This window comes from Seriola lalandi, unplaced genomic scaffold (genome assembly GCF_002814215.2).
Source record: "Seriola lalandi dorsalis isolate HSWRI2012SDOR001 ecotype SW California unplaced genomic scaffold, Sedor1 jcf7180002052126, whole genome shotgun sequence".
NCBI classification, from domain to species: domain Eukaryota; kingdom Metazoa; phylum Chordata; class Actinopteri; order Carangiformes; family Carangidae; genus Seriola; species Seriola lalandi.
The window spans coordinates 310,512-327,728 of record NW_019522679.1 but is presented as its reverse complement, the minus strand read 5'-3'; the positions used below and the strand labels follow the sequence as shown (position 1 = coordinate 327,728).

Here is a 17,217-nt window from a genome sequence, read left to right as displayed (position 1 = left end):
GTCAAGTCACGTTTATTTGTATCAATCAGTACAATAAAATCTCAATGGGCTTGTTTCATGCTCACAACAGTTTCCAAACAAACCCAACAATTTCTGAGAAGGCAATGAAGAGCAAAAAAACTTTTTCTTATAACTTCATACAATAATCCTGTAACATAAAAGTGTGTTTATAAAAGCAGAATGAAAACCTGACAATCCAGCTGAACTCAGGTGTGGACAGCAACTCAGGAACCAGGCTAAAACATTATGCTCATATATTTTCATTTGTGCACAAATAATAAACACAATAATAAACACTTTGTTGTAAGAGGCTGTTATAAGAGGCGGGATGTGTTTAATTCCCAGGAGTGAAGAATAACAAGTTGTGGTGCAGCTTTCTCTAAATAAAACACCTCATCTCAAAGTCTCGCAGCGATGACATTGTTAGAAATATCAGATTGCAGTTGTGCTTTTCAGGAAAGTCATCAATGCCTTAAAGCTTGAGCCTATGAACACAACATCTGTACTACAACATTTACAGTAGTCCAGTGCATTCAGTGGGGGGGGGGGGTTCCTCCAGATGAACAACTGGCAGGCTGCTGAGACATACCTGGAGGACTCAACCTCTGTGAGCTGCAAGTCTCAACAAGACGCAACAACAGGATAAACCCGTTGCTTTCCACTGCTGTGACAGGAAGGAAATGTACCAGAGCTGAGAGAGAGCTGGGACCATGACAGATAATAACCAGGAAGAGCTGGGAGGGTCTCATAATGAGAGTTATTGTTGGCTTATGTACAGAACCACAAATCCAGGTTGGACAAACAGAACCGCACATACTGGATCTCTCTTATGTTTTCAGGGGCAATATATTACAGTTTAATGATTTTTCCATTTAATCGTATTTTTGGTTTCATCTGCTGAGGCTTTGGCACGTGGCACACTGCAGGAGAGCTATTACATTTCAACAACACCTTGTCTTTGCTAAAATAGTGTCCTAGTTACCATGATAATCCACACACCTCACTTGTTAACAGTTTTCATCGCAGGGACTGTTTACTGAAATAGATCTAATGGTTCCAGTAAAAAACTGTTAGCGGTGGTGTCTGCTGATTGTCCTGTCATTGTGTGTGGAAAGACACTTTGCTGTTCAAGTTTTTAAATGTCAGTCTTTATTCGGGCCAGCAGTAACAAAATGTATTCACCTTCACTATCTTCAGATGCCAGTAGCAGTTTCCTCTGAAATGTCTATTGGCAGATTCAAATTGAAAATATCCACACAGGGAGAGACCATAAGTGAGAAAAGATGTGTTTTTACTCTCACTACATCTCTCCTCCGGCACGTTGCAGTGTAAATACTGCAATCTTCCATTCAGCGTCTGCACGGACCGTCAAATTCCTGCACTGGGTGGTTCCACACGTCAGCATGGATGAATCAGAGCAGTGGGAGGCTCCTCCTCTGCCCTACTCAAAGTACCAATCAACCTAAGAAATGAGGGTGCCGCTCATAGCAACAGAGCAATCTGTGCGGCCAGTGGAGAGGGAGGGCTTTATGAAACGCATGGAAAATTTGGAAGTGGAAGTGGAAAGAAAGTCTGTGTTTTCTGGTCGAACCACAGAACTGCAGAATCAACATGTCCTTTTCTATAGAGACATGGCACATTGTTCCTTAGTACATGAAAAGACTCTCCTGTGTAACTGTTGAATGCAGTGTTCACCACTGTGTATGGACATGTCTTCCTTGATCTTGAGAAAAACAAACACATTTTCAAAATAAGAAAATGATCTTTAATGAAAATATTATTAACAACTATGCAGCCATGCTGCACCTCAACGCTGTTAAATATGCAAATCCTGAGTTACTAATAACAACTGTGTTTCAAAAACTGCATTTTTCCACAGCATTGCTCTCTTCTGCCACTACGCAGAAACATGACAACGACAGTAACAAACAACAGCACAATCTTTCAAACCTGTTGATAAATTATATATAGTACAGCATTTAGAGCAAGATACGACAATGTGTGAGTGAAGGGAGAAGACACAGCACAGTCAGAAGTAAACATTTGAGGTCGGGCACGAGCAGAGGGAAAATCTTACACAGAAAACCACATGTTTGTAAAACCATACTCGCCAAACCCCGGAATGACTCATTTAATTGAACGAGAGGCTAAATCTGACACTGCATCACAAATTTTTCTTTGATTTTTCTTTTTCGTCTGCTGTTGAACTTTATCCGTAAAAACATCTGTAAATACTCCCAAACCCACAACATTGAGCACATTCCAGATCAATGACGCATGAGTCCTGAAGTCCTGAACTCCTTTGATTGTGGACTCTGTAAACAGTAGGGAACCAACTCCATCATAGTTCAATCTCAGAGTAGACAAAGTCTGCTGTCAAGTCTTTTGAAGAAGTGCCTCGGGACTGAGGAGAAGCTTCTCTCCTTCCCCATGTCTTTGATAGTCTTTGCCTTTATCTCAGTATCTCAAGATATGACGACATAGTATGAGGGCGCAGGTGTTTGAGGGGAGTTTTTAGCTGTCAGCTTTAGATTATTTGACTCCATCAAGTTGCTTCCACTGGACATCGTGTTGGTCACGACTCGGCGAGACTGATGGAATGTGGTGACACATTCACGGCACCGTTTCCCAACCAGGTAGAGAATTTCAAAAACAGAGAGCAAGATGCAGGCCAGGCTGGTGACCACCATGAAGATGGTGAAGATTCTCTTCTCAGTGGGCCGAGCGATGAAACAGTCCACCTTGTTGGGACAGGGTTTCTGTTCACACTTGATGAGAGATGGGAAGTCGTAGCCCTCATAGATATGGTAGAGGAGGTAGACGAAGGTGGCGTCCACACCTATTTTGAAGACTAAGGTGAGGACGTAGGTCCACCACAGGCCTCCACGCTTCTTGCCAGTGTTCTGGTAGAGACGGCGGCAGTTTTCCCCGTACTTGAGACGGTTTTTCTTCTCCCTGTCCTCCCTGTAGGCCACATGCATGACCACCAGGAGTGAGGGGCAGGTGACGAAGATGAGCTGCAGGGCCCACAGCCGGATATGGGAGACAGGGAAGAAGTGGTCATAGCAGACATTGTGGCACCCAGGCTGAGCCGTGTTGCATTTGAAGTCTTTCTGTTCGTCACCCCATACCTTCTCTGCTGCCACCACAAACACCATGACCCTGAAGAGGAAGACAATGGAGAGCCACACTCGGCCGAAGGCTGTGGAGTACTTGTTCACCCCGCTGAGGAGGCCCTGGAGGAATGTCCAGTTCATGACGAGGTTTGATCACAGTCTCTTCCTGCTGATGGAAGACAGGGGGGGGAGGTTCCCTTCAGCTGAAATGGCTCAAAGTTTAGGTATATCTACCAGCGTGGGACACAAAGAAAAATCACAGTCATATCACAGTTACAGAAAAAGGACAAGAGAACAAGGAATAAAGAGACTAACAGAGGGTGAACTGGGTCGTTAAGAGATGAATTCACGTGTATACGTATCTTAAGACAAAAAAAAAAAAATGACAGAAAAAAGCGCAATGAGCAGAAAAGTGAACGGGTCTTTTATAAAACCAGTGAATTTGCGCTTATATAAGCAACAACTTTTGATTTCGAAGCAATGCGGAGATACAGTCAGACAACTCTTACTCAAACAAGCCACTCACTTTCCAGCCACTTTCAAGTTTGGTTTTTTTTACATTCGTGCGCAATTTGTGCGTATCCAAAAAAAGCCTTAAACCGACATAACTATGAATCCAAACAAGTTCAATTCACTATCACACTCAGTATTGAACGATTTTAATCGATCTGAATACTCACGGTCTGAAAGCTGCTGTTGCGGTCCCGTGTCGGGGCGGAGGAACAGGCTTTGGATGAAGCTCCGCGATGAGATTCAGTAGATTTCTCAACAGGACGGGAGTGGAGGGGGTGGAGTTGTTAGTCTGCCATGTCTTCTCCGCACTCAACCTGCTCAGGTGTGGCTGCTCCACTCCACCAAAGACTTGTTTGACCAATTAAGGGAAGAGAACTGACGACTTTCACTCTTCCATTTTTCACATTTGGTTCGGTTGTTAAAATGCTGTTGAAATGCGACCAAAACAGACTCCCTGCATCCAGCACGTAGTCATTTTGAATTCGTATTTATTATTTGCTTGAAACGCATTAAAATCTACATATTTTCGCATGATAACCAGAGTGAACAATGTGGCGGTTTGACACTTATTCGTGAGAAAAACGTTTATTTTTTTTCCTTAATAATTAAGAAAACGTGCGCTATAAATAGATAGTTGTGCAACTATAAATGAGAAAGCCAACAAGTCCTTACCACAATGTGACATTTAATTTATAGAGTAACAGACATCAAACTGTGGGTTCGTCATAAAAAAAGGTGTTTATTGAAATATTTACATGACAGAAGATGTTGGTTCAAAGTACAAAAGACTATGAACATACTCATGCTCTCAGACATACATTTCCTCCATACACACACACACAAACAGGTCAAGCTCATACTTTTTTTTTTTTTTTTTTTTTTCCATTCACACATATTCTCCACAGTCTGAGATGATCACCTTCTGCTTCGGCTTCCCGTCTTTTGTCCCCTGAGCCTGCAGAAAGAAAATTATTCATAAGATGTCACAATATAAATGACTTTTTTCTCACTGTAACACAAAACCACATTAATAAAATACTAATCACCACAATTAGTACCACAATAATGGGTACTAATTCACATACTTTTACCCAACAGTATGATCAGTTATTAAAAAAAATTAAAAAAGAAGCTTTATGTCTGGATTTTTTGGTTTCTTAAATAGCTTTTGCTAATTTTTATTCTAAGTTTCTTCTACACCCATCCATAGTAACTGTGGAACAGACAGAAGCAACAATCACTGCGTGTAAAACATTGGGAATGGGAATATTTTTATGCGTATTTTGCTGTATTGATATATAGGCATAAAAATTAAACTATCATCACTGAAATAGCCCTTTATTAATCTTGGAATCAAACCCTTAGTGAATCCCTTTATCCTTTACCTCCATTGCACGGAGGACATCCATCCCCTCCACCAGCTCTCCAAACACCACGTGTTTGCCATCCAGCCAGTCTGTTTTGTCAGTGGTGATGAAGAACTGAGAGCCATTAGTGTTTGACCCAGAGTTGGCCATGGAGAGCTGCCCTGTGAGCACAAGAGAGACAGCAAGTTTGGTTCCTGTTACCAACAGGATCTGCTAGTAAACACAAACCATGAACAGGATCTGCTAGTAAACACAAACCATGAACCTCACTCTCAGACTTCACCACACTCCTTACCTGGAGCTGTGTGTTTGAGGACAAAGTTTTCATCATCAAACTTCCGGCCGTAGATGGACTTGCCACCGGTGCCATTGTGGTTGGTGAAGTCGCCTCCTTGACACATGAACTGAGGGATGACCCGATGGAAGCTGCTGCCTTTGTAGCCAAAGCCTTTCTCATGTGTACATAAGCAGCGGAAGTTCTCTACACGGTCGTGCCAGAAGAGATACTTGTGTCAATATTTGCCTTAACTAATTCTTTATTTTTGAACAGAGGCGTTTTAATTAGGTTGGTTTCTCTTTACACCTGTATAGCTTAATATAGTGTCCTTTTCGAACACTTAAGGATGTGTAGCTACAGTATACATTTTTTTTTTTTTTACAAAGATATGATGGTTAAAACCCTTCAGGAGACTGTATACAGACCTGCTGTCATGGGAACAATGTCAGCCCGCAGGAGGAAGCGTAGTCTTCCTGCTGGCTTGTTGCCGATCTTGATGTCCATATAGACCTGAGGATTGACTCTGCCCTTTTTAGCTGGGGGTTCAGCCTACAAAAACAAATCATACTTGACTTACTATCTTAATATGGTTAGAGTCAGACACATCAGCACTAGAAAGAAAGCCATCTCACATCCTGTGTTGCCGTGTTGGTTGTTTCTCCACCTGCTGCCTCCCCCTCAGCCTCTTCTGAGGTCTTCCCTGAGAACTTCTTCAGCCAGTCATCGTCCGACCACACTGAGGGAGAGCAGAGTTAAAATAAGAGCTATGAAGCTATGGATTAAAATTACAGCACAGCTGAAGCCATTTGTGTACAGGTTTTCAATAAGCACCTGGTCGAGATGAACCTTCTTTGATTCTCATAGGCTTGGCAATGTTGACCCGGATAGTCCGTCCAAAGAGCTCAGACTCATTCTAGTAGACAAAAACAAAAACATTGATATTGAAACAGGAGGAGAATTTTTTGGACCTCTTGCGTAAACAAAACTAGGCCTTAGAGACAGGAATAAACCATCACTGGCATGTGTGTGCAGCAATGCAATGTACTTACCATGTTATCAATAGCTGCTGCAGCATCCTGCAGAAGGTAAAGGGTGAATGATTATTTACCATATGTGCAATAAATTACTTTATTCACATTGCATTCACCAGTCAGTCTACTGTTAACCTTCTTCAAAATAATGCTTTCCAATGAAACAGTTTTATACAGGATCAATTTACTCTTGCTTTCACACAATAGCACAGCCACATTAAAAACTGGGAAGTGCCCACATTACATTAAACTGTCTTTAAAAGTAAAATTCAACTTGCAAAGAAATTACATCCAACAGTTGTACTGCTGGGTGTTGCACAGTGTAGTTAAAACTCAATCACTCAGTTAAGGTGTGTACAATGTGCACTTCAATAATGCAAATACAAATGTCTTGAATTAACGCCACCTTTAAATGTGACTTAATTCGTTTATTTTCTCATTGAGAATATTATTACCAAATACTTAAATAGCACTATAAATACTACATACCTCTGCCAGTTCAAACTCAATGAAAGCAAATCCTCTGTGCTTTTCTGAAAACAGAACAAAAGCCACATCAATAGAGCTCCATCTCTCTCTTACCCACTGTATTTACTGTGACATCGACACAGTTCAGTTACCATCACACTTCACAGTAAAGCTCCAGCTCTTACCTGTTTCATAGTCTAACGGTATCTGGATGTCTGTGATGTCTCCAAACGGGATAAACGCTGCATGTAACACCTTCTCGTCCACCTCCTCTGCCAGTCCACCTGACAGAAACACACAGTACCGATGTCAAGTTAATGTACATTGAACATGTGAGAAGATATGATTTACATCCAAATTATGTAAACGTGTTGCGTTCAAGAAGTGACGGAAGCTGGACTTTTTAACGTTATTTATAGTTTTATTTCATTTCCTAACAAAACCGGACACAATGCGCTTTACAACTGGTGTTGATGAAACTGGGCTTAGTGTACAACCAGCGAAGTTTCAAATAGTTTAGCGACATATTGTGCCGGCTGACTCTCTGTGTATCGTTTTCCATGTTATATCCACTTTATACACGTTTGGCTGCGTCTGCTTTGATGCTTTAAAAGCAATAACTCTAGCACTTTAACTAGATATACCGAAATAGAGCGATTTTATCCTGTTTTTGTGAAAAATAAGAACAACTTACCGACATACAGCACTCGTTTGTTCGCCGCCATATTTGAGTTAACCCTTCAACTTTAACCCCACGAGCTCGTCATTGGTTCAGAGAAACTATGGCGTGAAACTAAAGCCCGCCTCTCTAGTCTCGTGAGCTCTCGCGCCACCTGTTGGAGGAAACCCTCCACACCACCAGTATAGACTGTATACACACCCATACATAAACTCAGTTTCAAAACGGTCTGTTAAACCATGTTGCACTGTTTAGTGTTTGGCAGACCAGCCTGACAGCCTAACAATAACTATCCACTCATTCATGTAATAATCCAAAATGTCTACCTCCACCTGCTCCACTGATATTCACTTTCCTCTGCCCCCTCCTGTTAACTCCAATATCTTTATCTTTGCTTGTCCTTCTGTCTGGCTATCAGACAAAGTATTATATATTAGGGAAATTAAAAGCTAAAATATTTCCACTTTTTCTAGTCTACTTAAGCCAATGAAAAGACAACATAATCATTGCCTATTTCTTTAACAGATTTCATACTGATGATCCCAGACGACCGTAAAAATGACAATTTGAACATAAAATTGACGTTTTTACATTTTTATTTATTACAATACATTAGACTTATTTACAAAATTAGATGCAATTAGAGATTTTGCATTTTTAGAGATGAATATCAAAACACATGAGTCATGAAGTCATGACAATGATTTTTACCATGAGGCTTCTATTGCAGGAGCTCAGTGGCAATATCTCTGAAGGGTAATTTGGCAAAGGAAAAAATCTTTCTCCAATCTTTCTGTCTTGAGTGCAAAAATACCTCTTTTAGAGGCAAACTTAAAAGTTTTCTTTTCCCTTCTTATGTTGCTTGTATCAACCATCTGTCCAAAGACAGATGCCAATTTAGCTAAACAAAATATATAATACATATAATATGGTTTTACTACCATTCGTGCTTCTCCTGCCGTGCCCTGACTATTCTACCATTTACCCTGCATTGGCCTTCTTTGTCACACTGCCTAGGTAAGGGTTTGTCAGATAACACATACACTCTTGAAAACTGAACAAAACAGGTTACATGTAAGGATTAAATAACACAAGATTGGTAACCTTGAAGTATCATCCCTTTATTGAGAATACCACACACCCATGATAACATGATAGGATGGAGGAGTCCATCATTTCAAATCAAGCATAAAAATGTCAAGCAAAGAAAAAGAACAAGGCTCATTTTCCGTCTAGAAAAACGTTTCTCTCCTCCGCCACAAAATGAAGGGCCTTCATTCAAGATTCATTTGCACTATTGCTTTTGGTATTACAGAACTAGAAAATTATGAACTGTAATATTTTTCAAAATGTTCAAGTATATTTTAAAATTACATTTTCCTTTTTTTATTCATGGTTTTTATTTTTGCATAATAGTTCAGATGACTCTGGTGTTCGGAGTCAGTGTAGTGTCTCTTCCCATCTCTGCTCATTCTTCTGTGCCCTGAAACAACACAATGACTTTTTATTAGTGCCACAAAACTTAAACTATGTAGGGCCAAATAAACAAGTGTGAATAGTTTGACTGATCATGTATTATCATACCAATCTAGTACAACACATGGTCTTCAGGATGTGGCAGCAGCAGCAGAAGTAGCCATGCTGCCCACTTTTTGGGTGGCATCTTTCTTTGCCTGATGGGCCTGTAGCACGGCTACAGCTTCTTCCACCTGTACAAAGACACCATCAACCATCAATAATAATGACAGTGCAGCATATGGTGTGACAATACGACAAAGATAGAGTTAGTCAAGTACCTTTGAACGCAGAGATTCATGAGACTCCAGCATATGTAGCAGTTCAGAGTTGTCAATCTCCAGCAGCATGCCAGTGATCTTTCCTGCCAGGTTGGCATGCATGGCCTGAATCAGAGGGAAAAGACGCTCCCCTGTTTAAAAAAAAAATGTGAAGGAGAATAAATCAACCTGTTGAAAACTGAGAAGAATTGCAGTTCATTCACTGTGAAATAGCAATCTTACCCAGCATCTGTTTCTGCTCCTGGGGGGGTGCAGCAGCCAGCATGGAGGCTGTGAGAGGCTCCTGGCCCTGAACGTGCACAGCTGGCTGAGCCTGGAAAGGACAGATAAAGGGCATAGTAAGGAAAGTTACTCATAATTATTTGCTGAAGGATAAGATGATGCGGTTGATCTGTTGCCCATACCTGCTGTAAGGCAATCGGTTGCACCACCTGGGGGTTGGGGTTACGGACACCGGTGGCATATTTGTAAGGGGGCATGGCTCGGGGGCCCGGGACTCCCATTGAGGGACGAGGAGCCATGGACTGGCCAGCAGCTGGTGGCAAGGAGAAGAAATGCAGCAGGATTCACACAGTATCTTGACAACCTCTACTGTGTATGTAGTGACAATACAATTCCAAAACCAGAGTCAGTGAAGTGATGATGATCATTGTGGCCATTTGCCACTGGTGAACACACCTCGTGGGCCCTGTGTGCCGCCACCAGGAGTCATGTGTCTCATGCTGGCACGTGGTCCTGGCTGACGCAGTGAGTTAGGTATCCCCTGGAAACCACCTGGAAGTGACAGAGGCAGAGATAAAACCAATGAGATAGGGCACATAAATAATTGCACTGGAATTTAGAATTTTTAAATGGTGCATTAGAGTATAATGATGATGTTTAGGTAAATGATGTAACAAATAGATGACAGATAGACCATCCAATAATACCCCACGCTCACCTTGACCTCTACCACCTTGTTGCTGCCACCGGGGGTTGGGGCGCATTTGGGCCAGCTGATTAGGTGCATAGTATGTAGTCCTGTTCTGGGCCTAGTGGACACGAGAGAGAACTGTATCATCTAATGACATTAAATGTCACACATAAAACCACTGATGTGACATGTGCCATTTTTTCAATGAAGCATGTTAGCATATTTACATCTGTTGTGTGGAAGACTGTCTCCTCTTACTTTAACTTGTCCCAAACCCCAACTAGTCATCTTTTAGGATGCTTAACCTGACCCCAACCTTTCCCCACACCCACCAATTCTCTATGCTCCAGACCTAAGAACTTTTTTGGCCATTTGCAATCATCAGAAACAAGCTCTAAACACAACACTGAGATCTGTATTATCCCCTTTTAAGTTGGCAAACACGTTAGCTTATGGTCACTATTACTATTATTACTTATTTACATATTCAGCATACGCCAAGTGACACTAGCATTCATTTGAAAGCATTGAGACTGAACCCAAAAAGTAAAGTTGTGGTACTATGATCCATTTTGAATATAAAAACATATATCACAGCCGCTTTAACATACACTGTCATCTTAGACTTTAATTGTCACACCTGTGGCACAGCGGGCATGAAGTAGCCACTGGTGGGCTGGAACTGATTAATGATGGCATTAGCCGGCATGGCCCTCATGCCAGCAATACGCTGCATGTACTGGTTGGTGAGGTGGGCCTTGCGCTCCTCTTTGCGCTGAGCGAGAGCCACGTAGAGGGGTTTGGAGCCAACGATGCGTCCGTTCATCTCAGTCACAGCCTTGGTGGCCTCTTCAGGGGAGGAGAAGCAGACGAAGCCAAAGCCTTTGGAGCGACCTTCCTCCAGCATCACCTGAATTATAAACAGACCGTGCCTGAGTAACTTCAAACATACAAATATTGTCCATATTGTTGCTATGTTTATATGGCAGTGATGTCAGGCAGGATTATGTCTTTAGTAGCGGTGATGCATCCCACCATTGGTCTGATTTAACTCACCTTAGCACTTGTAATGGATCCAAATGGAGAAAACTCCTTACGCAGTTTCTCGTCATCTATTGTGTCATCCAAGTTCTTAATGTAAAGGTTTACACCCTGAAACCAAAGACAATCAGTCGTCACACTGAGTAGCTTCCTTGATATAACGAAATCAAAATCTAATGGCTGGATTTAATTTGATTGTGGTCCTAGACTCTGCTGACCTGATAACGACTGATCCTCTCTTGTTTCAGTAGCTCAAACTTCCTCTTCAGCTCTGCCTGCCGCTCCATCTTCTTCTGTGCCCGGCCCACAAACACAGTCTTGCCATTGAGTTCAGTGCCATTCATGTCCTCTACAGCCTTTGGGCGAGGTAAGAATTATCAGAGGAAATTTCTAAGAGATAAAGATACACTTATCACATTTACATGAGGTCAAAGTACCTTGTTAGCGTCCTCATGCTTCTCGTAACTAACAAATCCAAAGCCTCGGGATTTGCCAGTGGTGTCTGTCATGACCTTCACGCTGAGGGTTTTACCTGCAAAGGCCAAAAAAGTGGATGTAAGACAGCAGCACTAAACTGAATTAAGAGGAATAATCAATGGAACTTGTTTCAGTTTACCATATTTGTCAAAAAGCTCCTTCAGGCGATCATCATCCATATCATCCCCAAAGTTCTTAATGTACACATTGGTAAACTCTTTGGCTTTGGCACCAAGTTCAGCCTCCCGTTCTTTGCGAGATTTGAAACGACCCACAAACCTGAAAATAAAGAGAGAGCAGCGAAACACACTCTTGTAAAACAGTCCTGGCAAAGTTGTAAAAGCAAACACCAGGCTCCATCTCTTTTGACTTCCTCTTTCCAATCTAAAAAACACTGGTTATCCGGGTTTCCACGTAAAGAAAGTTCCGCACAGACCTGACCACGCAAGCATGATAAGTAAAAGAGAGTACATTCTTTTACAAAAACAGGGACAACGTTCACAAGACAACTTCACAGCTACATCTCATCGTGTGTGACTCATCATTCCTGGGGTAAGCCATGAAAAAAAACACAAAAAAAAACCCCATCCAACTGCTGTTAATATCACCAGAGGCAGGCAGATATGTTGGCATGCTAGACAACACAGTGACAACCATCATATTTCTTGGTCCAAGACTTGATGAGGAGGTGGATGGAGAGGGATGGAGGAACAAAGTCTCACAGTACAAAGGAAAGCTGAGGAGGACCAAATGATCTTATATACCTTGCTATGATGACCTCTCCCCTTCCGCCATCCAGTATTGCATTCCTGCATTCGATCCATCACTAAAACACACAAGCGTGGTCATACACACACACACACACAAACACTCTAAGACGGGTGACCACCAAGTGGACAAAATGAAGCTACAGAAAATGCATCTGGTAGGAAAAGATAAGGAAGAGGTTTTAGTGTGTTATCTATCAGTTTAGAGGTTTTTCTTCAAACTGGCAGTGGTGAGAGATGAGCGCATTAGTCAGATTATTCACACACAAACTCACCAACTGAAAAAGACACGAAAAGTCAGTTCACTCAACACAAGTGTAGAACAGACAGGTCAGATTTATACATCAGGCACAAAATATATCACAGTTCATATCAATCTGATCCACATAAGCTGTTGCCATCACCTAGTCATCGACCTTCTACGTCTGGACAGACATTATAATCTCTAGTGCTTTCAAACACACCTTTAAAACTAATAAGAGGAAACACCAGAACAATGTGCTCCTAGATAATCGGACACTCACACCTTGCGGTCATTCAGAAGCATGCCGTTCATCTTCTCAATGGCGCGATCAGCCGCGTCCTGGGTCTCGAAGTGGACAAAAGCGTAGCCCTTTGACCCATTTTCATCACACACCACCTGGAGCAGGAGAAGACATGTGGGTGAATATGTGCACTTTAAAATGCATCACGCAGGCAGTTCTTCAACTTGAAAAAGGAACAGTTTGGCATTTAGTGAAACATGCTTATTCATGTTCTTGCAGAGATTCGGATGAGAAGACCGATACCAGTCTCATATCTGCCTGCTGAATATGAAGCTACAGCTAGCAGCTGTTTAACATAGCTTGGCTCTGTCAATGAATGTCTGTGTGAAAACAGAGAGAGTTATTGTGTAACAAAAAGCAATTTGTGATTTTACAGAGGGTTAAACCACAAATAACCACAGTTTGGACAGAGTCAGGCTGTTTTCTTCTGTTTCCAGTCTTTATGCTAAGCTAGGCTAACTGGCTGCTGTCTATCAACAAGGAGGTGAGGAGAAGGAAGTATTGCTTAAAGCAGCAGCTCTGAGGATAAATGCTTTCCTCTTTTGTCAACTACATCAACAGCCGACCTTGATTGTGTATTCACATGCAGGCAGAAAGGGATAAGCAGTGATGCTTTTACTTTACATAAATGTTATATGTATCTCAAACCAAGATGTATGTTAAATGTGGATGCTTTTAAAGAGTTAAATGAGGACAATGCCTTTGATCTAACTCCAAGCAGGATGAGTTTATACAGCATTAAAACAATATTCCTGTTTTTAAGTGACATTTACAACAAACTCTACCTTGCAGGAGAGGATGTTGCCAAAGGCGGAGAAGGTGTCGTACAGGGCTTTGTTGTCGATGGACTTGTCAAGATTCTTGATGAACACGTTGCCCACTCCAGACTTCCTGAGGGAGGGGTCTCTCTGGGACCACATGATTCTGATCGGCTTCCCTTTCACCACGTCAAAGTTCATGGTGTCCAGGGCTCTCTCAGCTGGAGGGAGGAGGGGCAGAGAGGTGGAGGGAAAGGTCACGGGTGGTTGTTTACATGGAGCAAAGAGTCTGAAAACATATCAGTTGCCAATATGTATGCCACATGTCATGCTTTCATCATGCGTAGTATTTTTTTCTATCGGTGCCATCCCATTTAAGCCACAAACACCTGCACTACATTGATAACATTCCCAGAGAAGCAACACGGGGCTACAGTGGAGTGTATCAAAACAGTTTATCCCTCTGTGCTGTGTGTGCCACAATGGAGGATCCCTGCCGCAAGCACATTAACAGAGCACGTGCAACATGGTTAAGATACTGCAGTAGACCATGTGGCTGATGAGCTGTCTTCCAGCAGCTGGGACGAGTGTGGGGGGCAGCTGCAGTGGGCAAGCACATGGAACACATGGCCCTCTTCTCTGACTTACCACATGCTGCTGGGCCACGTCCCACCTAGACCAGCGGTAGAGCAGCTGGCCATCAGACAATACAAACGGACTAAAACTGTGTTTTTAAGTAATGTGTTTCATTTTTAATTTGTTCAAATCAGTCTAAGGTTTAATTTATACATGTTTTTCCTCTGTCTGTTCTTTCTCTTCTTTATTATCACATAGGCTCTTATGTCTGTGTGGGCACAAATGCCAAACATCCTTTTGTTCAGTCACTCCACAGTAACACACACAGGCCAGGCTTTCCAGCTAAAAGTGTCTGGTAAACAAAACGGAGCTGCCTTGCGTCTGCTGGCATCAGCAGTTTGGCTTGCAATTGTACTTCACCACCCGTGTGCTCAGAGAAGGTGTGTGATCACTGTCAAACATGTGGACTTTGTTCACAGTGGGAAATCTTAATTTTTTTTTTTTTTTTTTTTTTTAAAAGAGCCAAAGCATCTACAGGACAGGATGATTATTCTAACATTAAGTTATGTCAGTCAGAATAATGAATAGTGAAATGAGTCAGTGTTGTAAAATGTAAACTGTTAATTGTTAAACATTTCTCATTTAAAGAACTAAAATATTATGGGCAGGCAAATTTTGGGCTGCTCAGACAGAAGCACTATATTTAGAGAGGGGTCCTGAGAGGTATGTGCTGGCATGGTGGGTGAGTAGAGCATTCTCTACCATTGATGGGGAAGAGACACATTAAACAAGAATACTCAGACGAGCAACACCACGTCTCGTGAGTGTTTACACATCTAGCTGAGATGTGAAGAAATCATCTGTCCTGACCTGTGACGGTTTCTTTTTCATTAACCATGTCATTATTAGTGGTATTTTAAAGGCAGAAAGCTATTGACCCACAGGCATGTGTTTAGTCGCCATTAAAATACCCAGCAGCCACAACCCCCCACGTCTACACCTCCAAGAACAAATGGTGTCTTCTCACTTGTGGCTCTTCTCACATTTACTCCAGTGAATGACGTTGCAACCTTTCTGGAAGCGAGCCAGTTATAACCTGTCATTACTCCGGCTTTTGGTAACCAACTTGAGCACAGAAAGGTTGTGACAGGTGTTTCACGTTGATACACGCCGCGAAAGAGTCCACACAATGTAAACATTATCAGCAGGCCTGTGCTGACAACCACAACACCTGCTACTAGTATTGCTCAATGCTTTGATACCATTGGCTGTAAATGGAGTCTTACAATAAAGACACATAACACTTCTGATACCTCAGTACTTACATATTTACATAGTTGGCATGTTTAGGTATCAGGTCCTCATAGATTAACAGTCAACATGCAGATTAAGTGGTTAAAATATCACACATAAATAATATAATTCATCTGATTCCCAACCAGTTCAAAAATGAAGCTGTGATTAAATCCAACAACTGACTTGTGGAGCAGGCCGGTGCTGGGGGTTATTGTTCAGCTGTGCTTGTCCCTTTCCTCACTTTCAGTGAATATAGCAGCAGAGGGCAATGGGAATTTGTTTCACTCAGTGGCCCTTTAAATAGGAGCAGAAATGGGTCATTTTGGGCTGAATAAGAAAGACCAACTACATATGTTTACATTCCGTAATGCAGTGATATAATTCATAAGCATAAAATGACTTTTCTGTTGACTTTAAAGCATAACTCAAACTCTGCATTTGGTGTGGGTTTTAACAATAGTGGTGACTTGTAATTCCAGGAGTATCCCAGAACTGGGACATGCTTATATGGGTCAAATGACTGCTTCAACCAGTCTGAAGAACTGCCATGCCTGTCCTATGAAAATATCCAAAAACATTTCAGTGAAAACCCATGTTCCTCTAGTCATCGCAAGCGTTTCTTTGATTTGGCACGAGATTGTGGGCAGTTTTAGGACTGACATTGAAAGCATATGGTGACATTGTCAACATTTGAGGGATGCATGCTTTCTGCCACTTAATCCTGCATGCACCGACGCGTGCACGTAACATGCTCAAACTGTACACATATTACTTCAGGTGTCATTTCTTACCGTCAGCAGGCTGTGAGAAGTTCACGTAAGCATATCCCAGGGAGCGCCGGGTGATCATATCTCGGCATACACGAATGGAAAGCACCGGTCCGGCTGGGCTGAATTTCTCATACAGCATAGCCTCCGTGATATCTGGGTGCAGGTCGCCAACGTAGAGAGAAGCCATCGGATAACTCCCCGTCGCTGTGTTCATATCTCGGACTTGACAAAATAAATGTATGTAAAGCCCTCACAAAAAGCCAGAAAAATGCCGGTGTGAACCGTTTCGAGTCCGAGCTGCGCTTCAATTCATCTAATAAAGACACGGTGAGAGGACAGCTGGCTCCCTGATCCAGCCGGTTGAGAAAATGTCAATCCTGAAAAATCACGATTAAAAAAAAAAAAAAGAAAAAAAAAAAAAAATCTCGATGTCTTCTGAAGTATTTCTTCCTTTAAAGACGCCAACTTCGGGTTAAGCCCGAGGCCTCCTGTTTATGGTATTTTTTTTTTTTAAATTAATGTTTTGCGATTTTTTTAACGTTTGTATTTCTTTAAGTATTAATGTACTTTTTATGAAGATTTTGTGGATTTTATATTTTTTATATTATTTTTATTTTAAGTTTTTTCAAGAACAGTGAGTTGGACACTCACGGTTGTTTTGTGGCCGGGGAAAGAGACTGCGTGAGGAAAGCATGGGCACTTTATAGAGAGTGGCGGTGCGGAGGAAATAGTGGCCAGGGTCAAACTTGGGATAGAAAAAAAACACTGAGCATGCGGTGTAAAAGGGAGAGCGCACACCGTACTGTCCTAACTACAGAGCCCAGCTC

General features: G+C 42.0%; 3 protein-coding genes across 3 annotated transcripts; all 3 read right to left on the bottom strand.

Moving 5' to 3' along the window:
* Nucleotides 1-1,742: 1,742 nt before the first annotated feature.
* Nucleotides 1,743-3,885, bottom strand: gjb10 (gap junction protein beta 10). Its single transcript, XM_023399858.2, has 2 exons — nt 3,797-3,885; nt 1,743-3,346 (listed from the first exon to the last, which is right to left on the bottom strand). Exon 2 carries the CDS (start codon nt 3,255-3,257, stop codon nt 2,466-2,468), a length of 792 nt encoding a protein of 263 aa, XP_023255626.1. The 5' UTR covers nt 3,258-3,346; nt 3,797-3,885; the 3' UTR covers nt 1,743-2,465.
* A 463-nt stretch (nt 3,886-4,348) lies between these two features.
* Nucleotides 4,349-7,524, bottom strand: ppie (peptidylprolyl isomerase E (cyclophilin E)). Its single transcript, XM_023399876.2, has 10 exons — nt 7,467-7,524; nt 6,958-7,056; nt 6,794-6,837; nt 6,323-6,349; nt 6,105-6,186; nt 5,906-6,009; nt 5,699-5,822; nt 5,292-5,477; nt 5,015-5,157; nt 4,349-4,584 (listed from the first exon to the last, which is right to left on the bottom strand). The coding sequence occupies exons 1-10, from the start codon at nt 7,495-7,497 to the stop codon at nt 4,516-4,518; spliced, it is 909 nt and encodes a 302-aa protein (XP_023255644.1). The 5' UTR covers nt 7,498-7,524; the 3' UTR covers nt 4,349-4,515.
* A 1,027-nt stretch (nt 7,525-8,551) lies between these two features.
* pabpc4 (poly(A) binding protein, cytoplasmic 4 (inducible form)) lies at nt 8,552-17,068 on the bottom strand. Its single transcript, XM_023399882.2, has 15 exons — nt 16,412-17,068; nt 13,776-13,969; nt 12,970-13,085; nt 11,818-11,957; nt 11,639-11,733; nt 11,420-11,557; nt 11,217-11,312; nt 10,801-11,070; nt 10,188-10,278; nt 9,926-10,021; nt 9,652-9,782; nt 9,470-9,560; nt 9,248-9,378; nt 9,036-9,160; nt 8,552-8,934 (listed from the first exon to the last, which is right to left on the bottom strand). The coding sequence occupies exons 1-14, from the start codon at nt 16,602-16,604 to the stop codon at nt 9,059-9,061; spliced, it is 1,884 nt and encodes a 627-aa protein (XP_023255650.1). The 5' UTR covers nt 16,605-17,068; the 3' UTR covers nt 8,552-8,934; nt 9,036-9,058.
* Between the last annotated feature and the right edge of the window lie 149 nt (nt 17,069-17,217).